The sequence below is a fragment of the Saccostrea cucullata genome, unplaced genomic scaffold, assembly GCF_032062105.1.
Source record: "Saccostrea cucullata isolate Sc308-1 unplaced genomic scaffold, CSIRO_AGI_Scuc_v1 ctg1201, whole genome shotgun sequence".
Taxonomy (NCBI): domain Eukaryota; kingdom Metazoa; phylum Mollusca; class Bivalvia; order Ostreida; family Ostreidae; genus Saccostrea; species Saccostrea cuccullata.
In genome coordinates, this window is record NW_026932430.1 from 368,600 (window position 1) to 390,000 (window position 21,401).

Below are 21,401 nucleotides of genomic sequence, written 5' to 3' on the forward strand. Positions count from 1 at the left end.
TTCTTGGTTATTGAAGATTGTAGGTTTGATGGGAATTTTAAGTGCGTCAGGTTGAAAAACCACGTGGTTCAATGCAAATAGAGATTAATTAGTAAATTAGTGTTGAAAAATTCAATCCAGTTGGTGTCTGAGACTTGAAATACAATGTATATTGCATTTGTGACAATTTCGTTAAAATTGGCTAAATTATTCTAAAACTCCAGCAAGCCTTTATTTGCTAAAATCTTTCAGTGACACAAACATAAAAGAAGCTGGATAAAAATATCACTGATGCAGACAAGAAGTTACTGGACAAAAAACTCCAACAATCTTTATGCTGTTTACAAGCATTTAGTGATGCAAATAAAAGTTGCTGTATAAAATGTGTTACTCATTTGATTTCAGTGATGCAGACATGAATGTTAGATCAAATCCCAACTTCTTCCAAAAGGAAAAGGGGTTTTTATTGCTAACAGGCATTCAGTGACATTTCCACCTCCCAGCTTTTATTTTTAGGAAGAAAATTGCAAATATAGCAAGCAACACTAACGCCATGATTTCTAGCACTGAATTTCTGAAAAGATGAGTAATTATAAAAGTGTCAATTACTAAAATGTGTTAAAAGTCTTCCTAGCTGAAAATGAACATTTACATGAAAACTGGTGTATGTTTACCTACAAGTATGAGGCCCCATTATATCCCTGTCATCCTTCCAATCTACTCGAGTATTTCAATGTAAATCTGTTGCATTCAAATCAACCTTGCTAAACATTCAAGAAAGCTGTGTGAAATGACCTATTTTGTATTCTTGAGTCATAATATACAATTATTGACTGAGTTCGAGGTTAACATGAGTTTTGCCCTCGGAACTCGGTCAATAAATGTTTTGTTACATCTTTTATTTTATTTTATTTTTTTGCCATACATTTATTTTGTACTGTATTCTGTGATGTTACATCGGGTCCGTCACTGTTGAACACCAACGAATGAAAATGAGATTAAGCCCCGCTCTGCGGTTCAACATCTCACTCAGCGGTCAAACATCGATTTTTTTATGCCCGCTCAGCAAAACATTAGAAATGTTAGACTTTTTTTGTAAAGATTTGTATTGGAACAAATTTTTAAAGGTATAACAATTTTAATGATTAATATTAAATGTTAGATCCACTGGCATAGTCGCTAGTATAGCAAGTATACAAGCGGGTCTAATATAAATTTCAACTGGGTTGGATTTTAATAAACTTGGATTAAAGTTTTCACGTTTCACCCTGGTGGTCCAATAGTTCTGTGAAGGGTTTTTAAACAACAACCCTGTTTTTGACTTTTAGGAAAAAATATGTTCATCCCTCCTTCTTTTTGAACAAACTCATTGTTTAATCATCTTTTTGCGGGATTCTTTTTACCCAGATTAGTTGAAATTGGTGGTTTTGGAGTGGAAGTTGATAATATGACAAGTTGACAACTACTGAAATCAAAAAGATTTTTATTTTTTCAAGGGCGGTGAAAAGGTTATCATACCAAATTGATCTTATTTTCAATGTACATTTACATGATATTTATTTCTCCCGAACCTCTAGGAGACAATTAAGCTACTTGAATATAAAGGTTAGCATGTACATGTAACTGTAAAATTTTGTCGGTAAAATGGTCAAAGTGATTTGTGAATACGATTATTTAAATAACCATTATTTAAACTGCATTTCAGAAGCAAGTCACTGTGCTGTTCACCATCACAGGCTGTGGATTGATCGAGGATAATTCTTTTTGCAACTGATTTATAAAAACTGGGAAAATGTGATTGCACCACCACCACCACCACCCCCCCCCCCCCTCCAAATTTCTACGGTCATGGCTCAATTTTATTTTTTGTAAGTTAACCTCACTCTTCGTGAAATAAAATCTCTTTTTGATGTGCCTTTTTATAACTAATTATTAAATTTCGAGTTGTCTCCCGTAGAAAATGACGCTTTCAGGTGTAAACAGGTAAATGGACAAGTCCGGGTGAGGTAAGGCCATGTTTATATTGATAAAAATAATCTTATGTATAAGGATATAGTTTTCTTACTCGTTGTCAAGCATTTTCCTTCCTATGTCTTAAGAATGAAGCTTTAGAAAGTCCCGATCTTACTTGCATACCTTGGTTATTAGATTGTCATGTTCAATCGAAAAATACATCGTGATTCAAACCTAACGTGGTGTAATGTTTATATACGAGAATGTATGGGAAATATACGCACTGAACGGCCGAGTGCATATTGTATTGATCATGTTGATTGTCGTGTTCAATGATATTCAGATAATCCACTATTTATCAACCCTTTAAGATTTATAAAGAATATGTATCTATAATTGTTTGACCTGCTGTCTATTCAACGTACATGTAAACATTGCTGATAGCATAAAATGACTATGTTGTTTTTGCTCTGTTTTTTTTTTAAATTGTGGTTTGAATTGATCATATGATGCAAAACAGGCCTTTGATATGAAAGAAGTTTTCCTTATAAAACATAACTACTGTTAGTGAACAATTTATTAACCGACTATTCAATAGGAAAAGTTAGGGGGTATGTATATATGTACATGTACACGTGTGATTTGGTGTTCCTTTTCTGTATACGGACATAAGATGTATGGACTGATAAATTGGTGATTGGTTAAACTAATTAGCCCATTGTCTTGTAAGGCAATTCTTTATATTTTAAAAGTATATGTAATATGGAACGCCATCAATGCCATTCCATAATATATTCTTATTTTTTTACTATACAGTATTGAGACATACATTGGACCTAATAGATTACACCACTGCATGCGTCGATATAACAAAAGGTTGGGGAATCGCTTGTCCTTTTTGTTTAAAGTTTAAACAAAAGACTTAAGTTTGAGCCTCCTTTCCTTTCAGAAAAAATGGACGTGAACGACGATAAGAATACGGGTAAATCTGAAAGCAAGGAGGACGATGAATTCGAGGATATTCAACTCGAGGTTGACACACATTTAGCGAAATATTCAACAGATCATAAAGGTCCTAGTTCAAAGGAAAACGGGGAACCTCATAATAATGTCATTAGTGATCAACCTGTCGACGCCCTACCCCCGCCGTCATACGTCAGTGACGTCACAGTTCACAATATGGACGCACCTGTGGTTCGACAGGGACCACTGAAACCCAAGCCAAAAGACTACGTAGTGACGTCATGTTTTGTCTTATTATGTTGTAATTTCATTTTTGGACTATTAGGGTATCACTTCGGAGGTAAGTCTTGATTACTACCAATTAATCTAAGTAACAATAATATTCACATTCGAAATTATTTGTCCACTTAACCAATTTCAGTCCCAGTAATATTATCAAATTTGTACCCATTAAATTATAAATACAAAACATGAAATTGAAAATAAAAAAGAATGCACAAAAGCATTCAGTAATTGTATTTACTAAGGAAACTGACAGTTTTACACTTTATTTTACAGTTCAAGCAAATCATGCGTGGCAACTTGGAGACGAAATGTCCTCCCGGAGGCGCGCCAAGATGGCGCTGATTTTCGTCATTTGTGGAGTCATTGCAGGACTAGTCACTTATATTCTGGCTTTTACTTTGTATTTTACTCTGAATAACAACGAACCTGTGAACTATCACCATTCTAATACACAAGCAGGATAAGTGACTTGCTCGAGTCAAAGTACATTAGCTTTCTTAAAGTGCAGTTGACATATCAAACTAACTGTATAGGCAAGGGGTATTATCAGGGTGATGTCGATATTCGAAACTATATTTAATTAGCTGCACATAGATTTAAACATGTTGTCAAATTGAAATTTTAGAATTCTTTTTCTTATGCAGTCACAGTTTTTAAACAAAAAACACGCTTATAACGAAGTGCCATGGACTGGGGGGGGGGGCCTTCAGTTCTGTACATTTAACTGTTCAATCTGTATTATTAAAGTCAAGGGAAATGGAAATCACTTCGCTAGAAGCATCAATCCACCATAAGCGTGTTCCCTGTGATTCAGAAGATATTTTTTACTGTTTATAATTTTGCTAGAATTACAGAAATATTTTTCTTTCTGTAAATTATGATTTTTCTTTCTGTAAATTATGTAATCATTGAACTGCAGTGCATGTACATACATTTTTTTTTCTTTTAAAAAATGAATAATTTGAATATTCTAAATTTTAACCTGTTTATTTTTTAGCACACATGTACACGTATTTTAATAAATATTTTGTAGTTAATATGCTTTTTTACAAGGTTACGTTAACATTTTTTTTTTATTTCTGTCATTTTTTTTTTGGTGATGATCTTTTACTGTTGTGAAACAATTACAATCACTGTACTTTTTAAATATGTAAATCTAAGATGAATCATTCAATCATTACTACATACCTTTATTACTTAAACATATATTACTGTAACAGTACAAACATGTGATATTCATGCTTACCATGGTATTAAAATACGAGTATACGCATTTTATAAAGTTTTTTCTCCGTACAAAAAAAGAGTTCTCTTGTTTTTCAGAGGAAATAATAGGTACATGTACCACAGGTCTTCTCCCCGCTGAGAAACATATTTTAACAAGTAAATTGATGCAAAGCATCAAATCGGCCGCTAACATATTTAACATGTCAAAAAAGTACTTTCACAATTCAAAGCATTCCTGCAAGAAAAGAACAGGATATTCAAAGCTGAAATAGTGATCATTTTTATTTCAGGCCGTCTTCAAAGCAAGATAAATATTTTTAAAAATTTGATAGAAATTTTAGTATCATGCCTGCTGTTGAATCCAATTCAATGAATAAAATATATATTTTAAACTAGAAATTTTAGTGCATTTGCTCGTCCAATGGATTTACCGATGTAAGAAAGTCTATGATGAATATGCATGGGCGTCGGAAGCAAATCGAAAGTGGGGTGGGGTGGGCTAATTGAAAGGGGGAAGGCTAATCAAACAAAAATGGTAAACCCCATTTTCAATGCCTATATATAATGCATATACATGCATGGGGAGTACCCATTGTAAACTCTTTTTATTTAACCATAAATCATCAATTATCTGATGCCAAATGACAATGAAATTGAAACAAAATAACAACGATTAACCCCCCCCCCCCCCATTTGAGAATTATTTTACTGAACTAATAAAATAATGATATCTCATTTACCCATGTGCACTTTCTAACACAACCACAAATAGATCGGCCGCTGCTGCGACCGATAAAAATACGTTGCTAAAGTTGAAGATGGTCGATCAATATGGGTATATTGTAAATTTATATGTATTGTAGAAGGAACAAGCAAATTCAAAGAATTGTGGTCCCCCGCTTTCGGTGTTTTTGTTGGTGAGATGTTATTTTTTATGACATATTGTGTCTAATATGAACATCCTATCATATGTCATTTCATAGAAATTATCATTGAAGGATGAAAACCCTTTTCCTGACCGTTAAAAACTAACGGCCAAAGTTAATGTTTTTTAAAAGTAGGTCAACTCCAAGGTCAAGATCAAAGGGTCAAAGTTGTTGATGAAAGGTTTTCTCACAAGGATTACATATGTGAAGTATGAAAGCCCTAGCCCTTAAGGTTCAAAAGTTGTGGTCAAGGTTAAAGTTTTCACATAAGTACGTAAATCTTTAAGGTCAAGGTCAAAAGGTCAAAGTTGTTGATATCCAATAAAATGTCTTGCAACAAGGAATACATATGTGAAATATAAAAGTCCTAGTATCTACCCTTCAAAAGTTGTGACCAAAGTTAAAGTTTTTTTTAAAGTAGTTAAAACTCCAAGGTCAAGGTCAGAGGGTAAAAGTTGTTGGTATTTAATGAAAGGTCTTCTCAAATAGATTACATATGTGAAGTACGAAAGCCCTAGCCCTCACCGTTCAAAAATTATGGTCAAGGTTAAAGTTTTTTCATAAGTATATAAATCTCCAAGGTCAAGGTCAAAAGATCAAGGTTGTTGGTATCCAATGAAATGTCTTGCAACAAGGAATACATATGTGAAATATAAAAGTCCTAGTATCTACTGTTTAAAAGTTGTGACCAAGGTTAAAGTTTTCAAAAAGTAGTTAAATTTCTAAGGTCAAGGTCAAAGGGTAAAAGTTCTTGGTATCCAATAAAAGGTCTTCTCACAAGGATTACTTATGTGAAGAACGAAAGCCTTAGTACTCACCGTTCAAAACTTATGGTCAAGGTTAACGTTTTTTCATAAGTACGTAAATCTCCAAGGTCAAAAGGTCAAGGTTGTTGGTATCCAATGAAATGTCTTGCAACAAGGAATACATATGTGAAATATAAAAGTCCTAGTATCTACTGTTTAAAAGTTGTGACCAAGGTTAAAGTTTTCAAAAAGTAGTTAAATTTCTAAGGTCAAGGTCAAATGGTAAACGTTCTTGGTATCCAATAAAAGGTCTTCTCACAAGGATTACTTATGTGAAGAACGAAAGCCTTAGTACTCACCGTTCAAAACTTATGGTCAAGGTTAACGTTTTTTCATAAGTACGTTAATCTCCAAGGTCAAGGTCAAAAGGTCAAGGTTATTGGTATCCAATGAAAGGTCTTGCCACAAACAATACATTTTTGAAATATGAAAGTCCTAGTATCTTCCATTCAAAAGTTATGGTCAAAGTAAAAGTTTGAAATTTCTGTGTATAAGTGGGTCAAACTCCAGGGTCAAGGTCAAAAGGTCAAATTTGGTGGTTTCTTGTCACAAGGAATACACAAGTGAAATATGAAAGTCATAGCTCTACTAAATCAAAAGTTATGGGCAAGGTTAAAGTTTTTGTGACGGACAGACTGACAGACGGACAGACGAATGAGATTTAATGTCCCCTCGCTTTCGCGAAAGCGGGGGACAACAAGCTGTTTTGAGAAGCTGCTTTCGACAAAGGTCTTGTCGCAGGGAATATACATGTATCATATCCGTTAAATGTGAAAGCCCTAGTACTAACTGTTCAGAAATTATGGCATAGGTTTAGACTGTTCAAAAGTTATGACCAAGGTTAAAGTTTGTTAAATTTTGCAAATATGGGTCAAACCCCAAGGTCAAGGTCAGTAGTTCTAATATGTTGGTACCCAAAGAAAGATCTTGGCTCTAAAAATACGCTTTTGAAAGCCATATCTTCAACCAATCAAAAGTTATCGGCAAATTAAGGTTCATATACCCTCTGCTCACTCATATAAATTGTTGCTTGAATCTTCATGATTTTCCACAGTAAATGTATTCGATCTTTAAGTAAAATACAGACAGTTAAATAGCAAAGCTTGCGGGGCAAAATTGGACAAAAAGACACTTTCAACTTGGCAATTCTATAAAGGAATAATACACATTTATGTCATAAAGAGTTATCTCTCTTATCAGAGTATCAATGAACCTTAAATACGATTTTGCGGGCAAGATGCATTTATGAAACACTGATCAACGCCCATGTGTGACAGCTTTTTTGACGAACGTTAATGTTTCTCAAATGAAAGATAAACTCTAAAGTCAGGAGTTCAAAAATGTCTTTAAAAAAATCGACTTTATGAATAAACTTGTAAAAATATGAAAGCCGTAAAACACTTTTTTTGTATTCTTCAAAATCGTTTCGAAGCCATTCTCATTCTGTAATTTTTTTGCTACATTACACTAGTTGTACTAGTGTTTGGGAGGCACAGATTATTCTAACTATAAGTGACAAACAAAAGATCAATTTTGATTTTCTTAGATAATTGTTTTTAATCATGTAAAATAATCTGTTTTTGTAATTGTTTTTCAAAGAAAATCATAAACAAGTAATAATTAATGCTGTCACATTTTCATAAACAGGATACTGGGTATTATAAAATGACATGAAATGGAACCCGGTAGTGGACATGTATCATGCAAAATCTCTCTTAGGGAGTGGTTTTAAATTGGCGTTTGTTAAGCAAAACATTGAAATATACTGGTACTAACTTTTTATTGCACTTAATTAATAGCAACTTAAAGAAATTTTTCATATATAAACAATTGTAACTTCCATAATTAGTTTCATTGTTGAAATAGTCCCTCCGATTTTAATGCACATCAGCCATTGTTCTGCTCATGCGCAAATCACGTGATATACAGCGTTCTTCACAAAATGAAAGATTTAATTATGAGATTTCTTTCCATGTAAGTTTATTTTTATAACAAGAACATTTAATTTGTCAAAAATAGTAAAATCTCGGCAACAGAATGGGTGGCTAAGAATATCCTTACCAAAAATAAGCATGGCGACCATCAAAACCCAAATCTTCTGTATCGGGAGAGACGTATATTCAAGGTGGATAGAGTTTGGGTGCCTCCTTTTTATCATGTCTAATATATTTAAAATCTAAAGTATTGAAATATTCATATTTTTCGAAGCAGTAAATTGGAGGTGTTTGATCATTAGAAACACATCTCTTTTCAAACTTGCTTTCACTGGGCAACAATATAACAACCATTATTTTTAAACATTTGCCTTCCATCACTAAAACGATCAATCCAATCATTGATTAATTTTTAGGAAGTCATTTGTCCTAATAAACTGTGTACAAATTATTATATGCTACTTCAAAGGTATTTCTAAAATATACAATAAATTTCTACAGTCGTTTGTTAAGACAAAACATTGAAATATACATGATCACGAACAAGAAGCAAAACTTTATTCATGTTTAGAACTTAAAAGTGTATGGCCAATATAATATCGCGAACTTTTTGATCACCCCTCGTATATCTTGATCTATATCAGTTTCATCAATATAAAATATGTTTACATCTTAATATGACGAAAATCAACAACAGAGTATATCAAGCTATATCAGTTGGGTTAATACAAAAACCAGAAATGTCATCAAAGCAGATTTTTGTCAGATTAGTTGGGCCGCTTCCTTTACATATTTCAGATTCAAAATCAGGATTCACCTCGTTAGATAATTTAGAAGCAAGATATGAGAATAATATGACTTCTATCACAAGAATGATCACAGTTACAGTCAAACATACTCTGTCCACAAACAACGCAATGCTTTTCCAGGTTGTCTTTGTGGATAAGACGCCATTATTTTGGAGTTCTTCCTCGTTATCGACTTGTTGGTCTCCACTCGTTACTGTCGTGTTATTTTCGGTCGGTGGATTCGTGTCCCCCAGTTGCCTCTCGACTTTTCGGGCACGTGTTTTACGTATTTTATTAACAGTTCGTTGGAGTGCATTTGGTATTGGTTTTTCTCCGTGCCGCTGGTTAAGCAATGCAGTAAGAAAACTGGAAGTTGTTATAAAGGCACTTAGCAGGAACTGAAACACCAGAAAATAGATCACCTGAGGAACTGGGTTCGAGGTTTCAGGAATGAGTCCAGCAACATAGATAAGGTACACGGTAAAGGAGAGCAGAAGGGCAATACAAAAGGACAGTCTATCTCCTGGGACGGCTGGGATGAAGTAGACAACTATATTTAATACACTGAGAACCATAAGTGGGACTGCAATATTCACAAAGAGGAAGGAGGGTCTTCGGATAAGTTTGACTGGAAAAACGAGAACGCGACGCTCATTGTTTTGTTCTACTCCATAACGGCTCGGAGCAAGGTCAAGGTCACATGGTGCCATTTGATAATATATCCATTTAGCATTGTCATTGAAGACTTGGGATTTATTGTTGATGTTCGCAATTAATGTGGAAGTTACAACAAACTGGACGGAACATTCGTGTTCGTCAAAAGGGAAGTCCTTCAGGTTCGGTTTACAGTAGGTTTCTGTTTTCAGTAAGCCGTCGTAGAACAATATACTAGGGTATCCAAGAGTGACCTTGTCATTTTCTTTTTCTTTGAATATATCCATTTCCATCAGAGGATTAAATAATTTTATGTCTGGTGTCCAGATGTCTTTTATTTTCATCTGTAAGTAATCAACATTTAAAGCGTATCCAGCCTTTTCCTGAAACACGGAGAAACTATTTGGATCCCAAGCCAATCTGACGTCTGACCAAATCATAAAAAGAGAGGAAAGAAGACGGAGGTCTCCTGCAATTTCATCAAACTCTTCTAATCTTGAAATTTCAAACCGTAATCCAGCGCGCGAGATAGGGTCGTCTGCTTCTTTGTAGCCCGAGTTTTTGTTAAAGAGCATATTTCGCAGGGAAGAAGAAAGATTCAAAATTTCAAGTTTTTCGTCTTGTTTGAAATTAAATTTTTCACGAAGGTAACTCTCTCTTGTGTATATTATTCTTACCATCATCAGAAAGAAAACTATCTTGATGCTACATGTACGTTCTCCCATTTTGCCAAATTTTCACTATGATATCCTTGTAATCCTGTTCGGGTTCAATCTAATTAAAATAAAATGTTAGATCCCCTCGCACACTCGCTACACTAATCTAATTAAATGTTAGATCCGCTTGCATACTCGCTAAACTAACAGTGTAGCGAGCGGATCTAACATGTAATTTTAATTAGATTGGTTCCGGTTACACAATACGTTGTTACACCTTCTTGACTCCGTGTAGTCTTGTTCATCAGTGGCTACACATGTTACGCGGGTACCACAGCTGACTGTCGCAAGGCGAATTAACTTCAACATTTTCCCATAACTAAACGAATAAAGAGCTTCGTTTTTAGCTCACCTGAGCCGAAGGCTCAAGTGAGCTTTTTTGATCACATTTTGTCCGGCGTCCGTCTGTCTGTCTGTCTGTCTGTCCGTCCGTCCGTCTGTCTGTCTGTCTGTCTGTAAACTTTTCACATTTTCGACTTCTTCTCAAGAACCGCTGGGCCAATTTCAATCAATCTTGCCACAAAGCATCCTTGGGTGAAGGGGATTCAAGTTTGTTCAAATGAAGGGCCACGCCCTCATTCAAGGGGAGATAATTGGGAATTAATGAAAAATTAGTGGTATCTTTTAAAAATCTTCTTCTCAAGAACCACTGTGCCAGGAAAGATGAAACTTATGGGGAAACATCCTCAGGTAGTGTAGATTCAAGTTTGTTCAAATCATGTCCCCCGGGGGTAGGGCGGGACCACAATGGCCGACCAAAGTTTTATATAGAAATATATAGGAAAATTCTTTAAAAATCTTCTTCTCAAGAACAGCAAAGCCATGATTGCTCATATTTATATGGAAGCATCCCCAGGTAGTGTAGATTCAAGTTTGTTCCAATCATGACCCCCGGGGGTAGGGCGGGGCCACAATGGCCGACCAAAGTTTTATATAGAAATATACACATGTATTGGAAAATTCTTTAAAAATCTTCTTCTTAAGAACAGCAAAGCCATAATTGCTTATATTTATATGGAAGCATCCCCAGGTAGTGTAGATTCAAGTTTGTTCAAATCATGTCCCCCGGGGGTAGGGCGGGGTCACTATGGCCGACCAAATTTTTATATTGAAATATATAGGAAAATTCTTTAAAAATCTTCTTCTCAAGAATGACAAAGCCATAATTCATCATATTTATATGGAAGCATCCTAAGGTAGTGTAGATTCAATTTTGTTCAAATCATGACCCCTGGGGGTAGGGTGGGGCCAAAATGGCCGACCAAAGTTTTACATAGAAATATATAGGAAAATTCTTTAAAAATCTTCTTCTCAAGAATGACAAAGCCATAATTCATCATATTTATATGGAAGCATCCTCAGGTAGTGTAGATTCAAGTTTGTTCAAATCATGACCCCCGGGGGTAGGGCGGGGCCACAATGGCCGACCAAAGTTTTACATAGAAATATATAGGGAAATTCTTTAAAAATCTTCTTTTCAAGAATGACAATGACATAATTCATCATATTAATATGGAAGCATCCTCAGATAGTGAAGATTCAAGTTTGGTCAAATCATGACCCCCGGGGGAAGGGTGGGGCCACAATGGCCGACCAAAGTTTTACATAGAAATATATAGGAAAATTCTTTAAAAATCTTCTTCTCAAGAATGACAAAGCCATAATTCATCATATTTATATGGAGGCGTCCTCAGGTAGTGTAGATTCAAATTTTTTCAGTGTAGGGTGGGGCAAAATGGCCGACCAAACTTTTACATAGAAATATATAGGTTTAGGAAAATTCTTTAAAAGTCTTCTTCTCAAGAATCGCAGAGCAATAATTAATCATATTCATATAGAAGCATCCTCAAGTAGTGTAGATTCAAGTTTGTTCAAATCATGACCCCTGGGGGTAGGGCGGGGCCAAAATGGCCGGCGAAACTTTTACATAGAAATCTATAGGAAAATTCATTAAAAATCTTCTCAAGAATAGCAAATCCATGATTGGTCATGGGACTACTTTTGGATTTAAACTTTTCAATAATAAACCAATTTCTACTTTTTCCTAGCCACAATGCTCAGGTGAGCGATGTGGCCCATGGGCCTCTTGTTAAACTCAAGCCTGCAAATGAATCCTTAAAAAAATTAATGAAACTCAGGATGCAAAGTGGAAGCTCAAAGCTCTACTTTAATAAATAAATCAAATTTCTGTGGAGTGGTTTATTTTATAATGAACGTGATTTATTTTTTACAAACATCACAAATACGAGCCTTAATGGGGCAAACATGAATGTATGGATGAATTAGTAATTGATAAATACTTTCTTCAATGCGCGGATCAAGGGGGGGGGGGGGGAGAGGGATTTAAATTGCAGAGTTATTAACGGTCAACGGTCACACTCACCCGCACGTACACCACATCCCTGAAATAGGCTTTATTACGTTTTGGATATGAGTTTAACGTTTTTGTTTTGGTTTGGGTTTTTTTTTGTGCTCGTCAAGATATTTCTGGGTTGGAATTTTATTTTGACTGGGGTGGACCCTCCACCCCCTTCCGAAAAAAAAATCCTCGATCTGCGCCTGGATCAGCTATATTTCATTAATTATGGAAAACATGAAAGTAAGCGCAAGATTTTTCAAAATAAAAAGGAAAACTTATACAGCAGAAATCTATTGACTGCGTTCTCGGGCTAAGTGCGTGTTGTCTACCCCTCTAACCAAACTGTTTACTCTCATGCAAAGTTTTTGGTTCTTTGGTCCGACAAAAAGCACGTTGCCGTCGAAACATAATCAATTAATGTCCCCTCCCTCGCTTTTTAGCCCACCTGAGCCGAAGGCTCAAGTGAGCTTTTCTGATCAAAGTTTGTCCGTTGTCTGTCGTTGTCGTCGTGGTTTTGTCGTGACTTTGTCGGCGTTGTAAACTTTTCACATTTTCATCTTCTTCTCCAGAATTACTGGGCCAATTTCAACAAAACTTGGCACAGAGTATCCTTGGGTGAAAGGAATTAAAGTTTGTTCAAATGAAGGGCCACGCCTTCTTCCAAGGGGAGATAATTGCAAATTTGTGAAAAATTTATGGCATCTTTTAAAAATCTTCTCAAGAACCACTCTGCTAGAAAATATGAAACTTATGTGGAAGCATCCTCAGGTGATGTAGATTTAAGTTTGTTCACATCATGACCCCCGGGGATTGAGTGGGGCCACAGTGGGCGATCAAATTTTTACATAGGAATATATAGGGAAAATCTTTAAAAATCTTGTTCTCAAGAACAGCAAAGCTATGATTGGTCATATATTTATATCAAAGCATCCTCAGGTAGTGTAGGTTCATGTTTGTACATATCACGACCCCCAGGGGTAGGATTGGAGCCACAATGAAATTTCAAACTTGTAGGAAAAAGTCACAGTCAAAAATATGTACATGTAAGCATCCTTAGTTAGTGTAGATTCAATTTTGTTCAAATCATCCCCATCCCGTTTAGTTGTAGGTCAGGACAATTTTAATAAATGCATTTTTTAAAAGCTTTTCAATACTGATATCTGCTTCTTAGCTACAGTGCTCAGGTGAGCAATGTGGCCCCTGGGCCTCTTGTTTTTCTATAGTATTGAAGGATATCCATCTCTTATCTGCAACTCCACCTGTACCACTGAATAAAATATTTTCAAAGATTCTTTATTACATAATGCCATTGTACACCTCCTATTTTACGTTTTGATCTGACAGCTTATTTTCGGTCTTCCAAAGCAAAACATGGATTTTGCCATTATAATCATATACGAGGCGGGGGTATCATTTAGTGAGCTCACTAGTACTTGCTCACAGTACCTCTAGTTTTTTGTTATAGATCAAAATTTTGATTTTGATTCTTTACTTCCGTCTGAAAACACTCGAAAAGCAATTTGGAACATGTTTGCAGAATGGAGACAGAAAATGTTCATTAAGAAAGACAAATAAATGTATCGACTGACATAGCCTGGATTCTTTTGTAATAGCATTGGCAAGTAACCTTACACTGCGTACATGTAATTCATCTGATGGAAAAATGCATTGAACGTTGAATTATTTGAACAATATTGAAACATGAAACACAAACGTTTTCCGACAAACATTTCAGGGAAGACCAGTGGCGGATCTAGGAATTTCGAAAGGGGGGGGGGCGCAGTAGAAGGCAGAGGGTCAGGTGGCAAGGTCCTTTTTGGGGGACCCGGGGGCGAAGCCCCCGGAAGCTAACAAGTTCTTACAAATAAGAGATGTTTTCCTTGATTTTAGGATAATGGACATTTAAATTTTACATACGTAAAATTCAAAACGGGGGGGGGGGGGGGGGGGGACGGGGGCGCGCCGGCCCTGGATCCGCCTTTGAAGACACTAGTAATATACATGTACACTTACAGGTCGCCTTCAGCAGTTTTATACAGCCTGCTACATTTTACTAGTATATGATTGATTAGGATGGTTTTAAATCAATATTTACATTATTTTCACAGCATTTTCTTCATATGTATTCCTATGTAAAACTTTGATCGCCCACTGTGGTCCCACTCTAACCCAGAGGTCATGATTTGAACAAACTGAAATCTACAATACCTGAGGATGCTTCCATATATCTTGAGAAGAATTTTAAAGATGCTCCCAATCCCAATATATTCCTATGTAAAACGTACACCGCCCATTGAGGCCCCACCCTACCCCTGGGGGTCATGACTTGAACAAAACTGAATTGATTGACACAACCTGAGGATGATTCCTTATAAATATGACCGATCATGGCTTCGCTGTTCTTGAAAAGAGGATTTTTAGAGATTTTCTCTATATATCCCTATGTAAAACTTGGATCGCCCACTGTGGCCCCACCCTACCCCCGGGGGTCATGATGTGTAAAAACTTAAATCCATACTACCTGAGGATGCTTCCACATCAATTACATATTTTCTAGCAGAGTGGTTCTTGAAAAAAAGATTTTCAAAAGATTCCATAAATTTTTCACAAGTGATCAGAAATGTTCACTTGAGCCTTCGGCTCAGGTGAGCTAAAAATGGCAGTGTCAATGTTTCTTCTTTAACCTTTCCTTGTAAGGAATAAATAAAGTCAAGTTCTTCTGTGTGCAACTTAAATCAATTCAATGTCAGTCTGTGGTGATAAAAAATGTTCATAATGGTTTTAATGGGTAATTTAAAATCTTTCTGAAGCAACAACTTTGCATCTGAGTAAAAATTCTTCATATTGAAACACAAATTTTTCCATCATGACCATGCAGTCTTGTTTTTAAGTGTGTTTTCAATCTATTGGGACATTAATCTCATTCCAGAAAATCAGATTTGTTGATCAAAGTTTATTATTTGATAAAACAAGATGCATTATATATATATCACTGATATTATTACATGTATAATGAAAAAAGAAATCAACACATGGACGGAACTGAAGGTTACATAAATACATACTGGATTTAGATCCACACATATAAATGTACATACATAGTACGTATACGTACGTATATTAAATGCTCAGTATTGCTGAATCAATTCTATGAATAAAATATTTCAATAAACAATATTTACACTACATAAGACATTAATACTTCAAAAAATTGAGCACACAACATCACTTTTCTGTGACATATAAGATCTTCAATCAAGAAAAACAATAAGAATATTGGTGGGTCCAATTAACAAACATGAAAGTATCATCTAGATAAAAATTTAAATCAAGAAAAACAAAATTTTGAGAGAATAAGGTAGTATTGCAAATAAATGAACTTCATAAATCAATTCATAAAATGATATTACTAGAATACATATAATATTTAAAGTCAATATGGCAGTTAAAAATCAACATGAGCTCAAAAAAGCTCTCTACTGGCAATTCACACAATTATTCTTCATTGATGCATCCCCACCCCCTCCCAATAAACATGAAAAATTAAAAAAAAAACTTTTTATGGCAACTCATGTAAACACCTAAAACATATTTACTGAATGGATTTTAGTTTTAATGATTATTCCTATTTTACCTATAAAATATCTTGGGGTAAATTAACATAAATTCAAGCACTGCAAAGACATACAATGAGAATTGAAGTGACCTATAAATCACAAGAGGTAATAAACTTAGTAATAAAATGAGGTCTTCTCCACTCTTAGACATTCAACATTCATTCCATTGGTGCACTGCCTAGTTTTATACATTAATTGTCTTTCTAAGACGCCCTCCCTTTTATAAATTGGAATATTTTTACTATAAATGCTTTACTTACTTAAAACTTAAGAGAAATGGTTTTGTGAAAAATAACATGTTTTAAAACCTCACTAATGTATACAGCATTATATATCTGAGTGTAACATTTTCTGTGTAGCACTGTTCACAATCTCTAAACTCTCTCTGTCTAGCTCTCGTATTAAAATCAGCACCGCTTGTAAAACATGAGCATTCTGAAAGTTAAATTAATATACAAATTCAGCTGCTGTTGCTATTAAACAAAAATCTACATGAACTTTAATTTTAGATAAACTGTACATAAGATTAGTTTTCTTTACATACAATGGCTCTCCTAGAAAAAAGTTAACATTTATAATATCTTAAAGTACATGTTTTTCTGAATCAACTCTTTGCAATACCAAAAAAAAAAGTTGAGGCTTCAACAAGTAAATAAAAAAAGTTATCTCTTGATTTTCAATCGTAATATAAGCAATGTAAAAATAACTTTACCCTTGATTTTTCATTGGATTTCTGTACAGGTTTTGGTGTTGTGATTTTCTCAAATGGCAAGGGTTTTAAGCCCAACTCCTCTCTAATTTTGCTAGAAAATAAAACGCAAATGAATTTGTATGCCAATAGTCAAAAAGGACAGCAAAAAATTAAGAGTTTTTCACAATCTGAAAATCCCCTCAGAATAAATACCGAAAATCACAAATGGTTAATGCTTGTTTTAGTATTAAATCTAAAGCAAACTAACATGGCACAGTGCCATGCCCTTTTTTCTAGCCAAAAATTTATAAATATGCCCAGCGGCTGCATTTCATTTCCGGAATTCTGGGTAATTATCAACTTTTCATTTCCGACATTTTTTAGATTTCATTTCCGACATTTTTCAAATACATATGCAGTACCTAAAGTAACAGATTTGATAACTTTACTTATGAATAATTTAAAGGAATAAATCATTAATACATAATTGAAATCCAATTTTGTAAATCTATCAGTGACTTGGAAATAAATATGGTGCTGTCACTGACATTTAATTAAGTGCACATTAAATGTGGGGGAAAAGTTTTATGCATTACCGTCCTAGACTTAGTGCTACATGTATGCATATATGTATAGATGTTTTTTTTAAAAATTTTTTATTCATATTTTGGTATAAATACATTTAAAATTCCATTTTCTTTTACTTAAAAACATTGAATTGCCGCACAGGTAAATTCCGGAAATGAAAAAAAAAAAATGTCAGAAATGAAAACAAAAAAATGTCGGAAATGAAATTAAAAAATGTCGGAAATGCTATGCATATTTCCGCAAATGAAATGCAGCGATGCCCAGCAGTGGCAATATTCCTTAGCTGCTCTGTTTATTTGGTGCGTGCTGATAATCCCTTTGTTTAAACAAAGCAAGCAGAGGTGTGAATTCACAAGAAATCACTTCTCACTTGAATGCACACAGCCACCTGGCCAAGTAGCATGCCTCAGGCAGTCACGGTATAGGAGTTAACTAGAGAAACTGTCATTTGATCGCATTGATTATGTAAGAATTAGCCAAATACCAAAGATAAATTAACTTGTAAACTATTTAAAACTAATTAAAATCAGGATTGTTTTTTGGATCGATCACACAATTTTGTTGGTTCTTTAGTGTACCTCTCAAGAATTTTTCACTTAAATGGAGACACCACCACTTCTTCTTGGTGAGCTACAAATTGTCCAATACTTGGCACTCACATCCATTAAGCAGTAAGGGATCTTTTTCGTGCCAACACCTACTATGACACAGAACCTCAGTTTGTACCTCATCCAAGGGACTGGTCTCCACGTCCCACAGTGGGATTCATACCCGCGACACAAAGATCAACTCCTTACTTTACAACTCTAAAGCAGATGCTCTTACCACTGCACCATGCGGGCAGCTACAAAATACTACATTTTTAAACCTGATACTGACTTTGTTTCTTCCCAGGTTAACGTGACAGGATCCAGCAGGGACTGCTTGGGTTTTACTGGTGGCATCTTTGGTTTGTGTTCTGGGGTTTTGATTTCTGAGTTGGTTTCTGTCTGTTTGTCTGTTTGTGGAGAGTTCTCTTCCTTGGGAGATTCATCATTCTTTTCACTTTTAACTGTTTCCTGCTCGCCATTTTCTGGTAGGTTCTGATCGTCTTCATTCAGCTCTTCTTCATAATCTTCAGGAGGAGTTAATATTTCTCCATTTTCTTCTGCCTCTTTTCTTTCCTCTTCTGTTACAACTAGACACAGTATATAAAAGTACATAAATTTGTCGGGGCTATATGTATGGCACGCCAAATTCACAAAAATGAGATAAACCTAGTTTCACAATTGATAAACTAGGTTTATCGACTGTAAACTATAGTTTACAAACCGTAAACTATAGTTAACGATTCGTGAAGTATAGTTTTCATCTGTTAAACTATATTTAACGGTCGTTAATTATAGTTTACGAATGCTAATCTAAGTTTATCTGTCTGAATAAAGCGTTAACAATAGATTTTGTTGATAAACATAGATTCACGTTTGTAAACTATAGTTAAGAGTTGTTAATCATAGTTTCACAAATCGTAAAACTATATTTATCAGATCGTTAACTATAGTTAACGGTTTGTAAACCATACTTTACAAATCGTGAAACTGTATTTATCAGATAATCTATGTTTTGCAATCGCAAATGATTGTTTTCGATGTTTTAAGTATAGTTTACGGTTGTGAAAGATATATTTTCGCGTTAACTATGGTTTACAGATGTAAAATATAGATTAACGTTGTTAACTATAGTTTACAGTCCGTAAACTATAGTTTACAACCGATAAACCTAGTTTATCGACTGTGAAACTATGTTTTGCTCATTTTTGTGGATTTGGCGTGCCATATATATGGGCTATGGATATTGACTTGGTTAGTTTAATAATAAAGCACCAGATTTAAGGGTCCTCCGTTCAACTCAGAGTCAGCCAAATACAAGTATTTTCTCTATTCATTCCTTATTTCTTACTACAAATTTATTTTTTAAATCAAGATTTCTTCAAAAATCAAATATCCTAATAAAGATGCTTTAAAACTTTCTCACACCTTTTAGTATATAAATACTCTGTAAACAACTTAAAATATAAAATCTTGGTCAATTAAGTTTGTTCTATACTTTAAGTTATTGCGACTTTTTGTCCAAGTACAGTTACTGTATTTGATGTAATTCTTTCAATTAAGGGTCCTCCACACACCCATAGCTTATGTTCTCATATTATTGAGCATTACTTTTAACAAGCATATCAACCTTTAAAAACTGTCCAGGGATTAAAATGTAATTTATACTAATTTTTTAAAATAATTATTTCACAAGTTTCAAGAATTTTTTCCCAAGGCGTTTTTATACCTAGCACAAAAATTTTTGTCTTACCCTTTCGTATATTTTTAAGTTCACAGAATAACCATAAAAACTTAATTTTATCGATCAACACATTTTTTACAGAAATTTATTTTATTTATAAAAAGTACATAAAACTCATTTTCTCTTAAATACATCACGAGAAAAATCAACAAAGACTCCTTTTGTAGAGAAGAAACATTAATGAATTAGATTACATCAAAAAATTGAATTAAAATTAAATGCACTGATGTAGAAAAAACATTTTCAAAATCTCTGGTATCAAAGTTCCTTTTTGGAGTTATCTTTCCTGTTGCTCGGGACTCAAAAACTTTGGCAAGTCTCCGCTTACGTCACCATACTATATTTAGTAATATACTGGCCACTGAACTGGACAAGAATAAAAGAGGAAAACTAGAAACGCACACTATTTTATCAATATTTATAAACACACAATGAAATAATGTATTATTGAAACGTACAAATTAGTGTGCCGAAATTTCAACATACTATCAAAAACAGACTCGATTGATTAGTCTGAAAGTGGAAATAACCTTTACTTTTCTCGTCATAACCACCAGTACCTGTTGTCTAGGAATTATTATCTTTATTAACATAATCTAAGACGCCTGTTGTTCTTTCATTAGAAAAATACCGCAATCCTTTTCATCGGTCACTCTGTGATCATCATGCCATGTGTTCATTGTTTACAAACGGTGGTAGGACGATTCGTTCATGTATTTTCTCAATAAAACCGGAAGTAAAAGTATTTTTTCTCTATATACGTCACAGGTCACATGGTGTGGAGGACCCTTAAATAAGAGACCGGTATATATACACATAACAATCTTGAAATACTAGACCATACCCACATTATCCAGTTTCTGTAGACTGGGGAGGGTGCGTAGAACCGTTTGTCGGTAATTTTTCCTGTCAGCACAAGGGTTGTCAGCTAGCCACAGATTACGCAGACGAGGTAAATTTTTTAGGTAATATATCTCCGCTAAGTTCTCTATTTTGTTTTTCCTTATGTACAGCTCAGTAAGTTGTTTACATCTTGCAAAATCAGCTAGCGTTGTTATGCTGTTTACACTATAATGAAAAATAATAAGGATGTCATAATATTGTTAATAATTATCATAATTATTTTTATTCAAGAATAGGTATTTCGCAATGTACATGAACATTGAGGTGTGAGTATTATACACCTTTAAAACTTTGAAATAGATTAATTTTAAAACATTAAAAATTTAAAACAAATTAACTAATAAAACTTATTTTGCATATAAATCAAATAAGTATATATTTTCTTGAACAAGTCTTAACCCAAGGATAGCCCATGAAAGCCAGTATGGGTTATTTCCGATGGAGTCTTTTTCAAACATCATTGAGAATGTAAAGCCATTAAATTTTTTGTAAATTTTGAACATAGCCTATTATTGTTGAATCTCTAATAAAGATGCTATAACCTACTTGACAAAAAGTACAATTCTCTGTTATCCTTGGACTTTCAGTAAGGCAGGGCATTCTTGACTTTACATAATTAGCGTCTGAAATTTACAGCCTTTCATTCACTGTAAAAATATACATGGGATAGAAATTCAGGCA

The 21,401-nt window shown here is 34.4% G+C and overlaps 3 protein-coding genes and 1 long non-coding RNA gene across 5 annotated transcripts in view; 1 reads left to right on the forward strand and 3 right to left on the reverse strand.

Annotated features, from left to right (window-relative positions):
- Positions 1–1,933: 1,933 nt before the first annotated feature.
- On the forward strand, positions 1,934–3,847 carry LOC134235127 (uncharacterized). Of its 2 annotated transcripts, none has more exons than XM_062717237.1 (3): positions 1,934–1,985; positions 2,882–3,235; positions 3,454–3,847. In XM_062717237.1, exons 2-3 carry the CDS (start codon positions 2,887–2,889, stop codon positions 3,642–3,644), a joined length of 540 nt encoding a protein of 179 aa, XP_062573221.1. In that variant the 5' UTR covers positions 1,934–1,985; positions 2,882–2,886; the 3' UTR covers positions 3,645–3,847. The 2 variants fall into 2 exon arrangements, with proteins under 2 accessions (XP_062573221.1, XP_062573220.1); XM_062717236.1 differs by having other exon boundaries at positions 1,938–1,962.
- Positions 3,848–8,758: 4,911 nt separating this feature from the next.
- Positions 8,759–10,243, reverse strand: LOC134235128 (neuronal acetylcholine receptor subunit alpha-6-like). The gene has a single exon (XM_062717238.1). The coding sequence runs from the start codon at positions 10,238–10,240 to the stop codon at positions 8,777–8,779; it is 1,464 nt and encodes a 487-aa protein (XP_062573222.1). The 5' UTR covers positions 10,241–10,243; the 3' UTR covers positions 8,759–8,776.
- A 5,094-nt stretch (positions 10,244–15,337) lies between these two features.
- LOC134235111 (cilia- and flagella-associated protein 410-like) overlaps positions 15,338–21,401 on the reverse strand; it is a 9,391-nt gene continuing 3,327 nt past the window's right edge. The window contains exons 3-6 of the mRNA XM_062717223.1: positions 20,662–20,885; positions 18,366–18,663; positions 16,920–17,010; positions 15,338–16,642 (exon numbers count right to left, since the gene is read on the reverse strand). Coding sequence (XP_062573207.1) covers positions 16,535–16,642; positions 16,920–17,010; positions 18,366–18,663; positions 20,662–20,885 — 721 coding nt within the window. The 3' untranslated portion in view covers positions 15,338–16,534. The remainder of the gene's footprint in view (positions 16,643–16,919; positions 17,011–18,365; positions 18,664–20,661; positions 20,886–21,401) is intronic.
- On the reverse strand, positions 20,095–20,605 carry LOC134235112 (uncharacterized). Its single transcript, XR_009985332.1, has 2 exons — positions 20,378–20,605; positions 20,095–20,183 (listed from the first exon to the last, which is right to left on the reverse strand). It is a non-coding gene; the product is annotated as an uncharacterized LOC134235112 (long non-coding RNA).

Excerpts from the sequence above, each read along its gene's own strand:
- LOC134235127 (XM_062717237.1), top strand. The coding sequence starts at position 2,887 with ATGGACGTGAACGACGATAAGAATACGGGTAAATCTGAAAGCAAGGAG. Across the intron at positions 3,236-3,453 it reads ATTAGGGTATCACTTCGGAG|TTCAAGCAAATCATGCGTGG; the intron begins GTAAGTCTTGAT and ends TTTATTTTACAG.
- LOC134235128 (XM_062717238.1), bottom strand. The coding sequence starts at position 10,240 with ATGGGAGAACGTACATGTAGCATCAAGATAGTTTTCTTTCTGATGATG.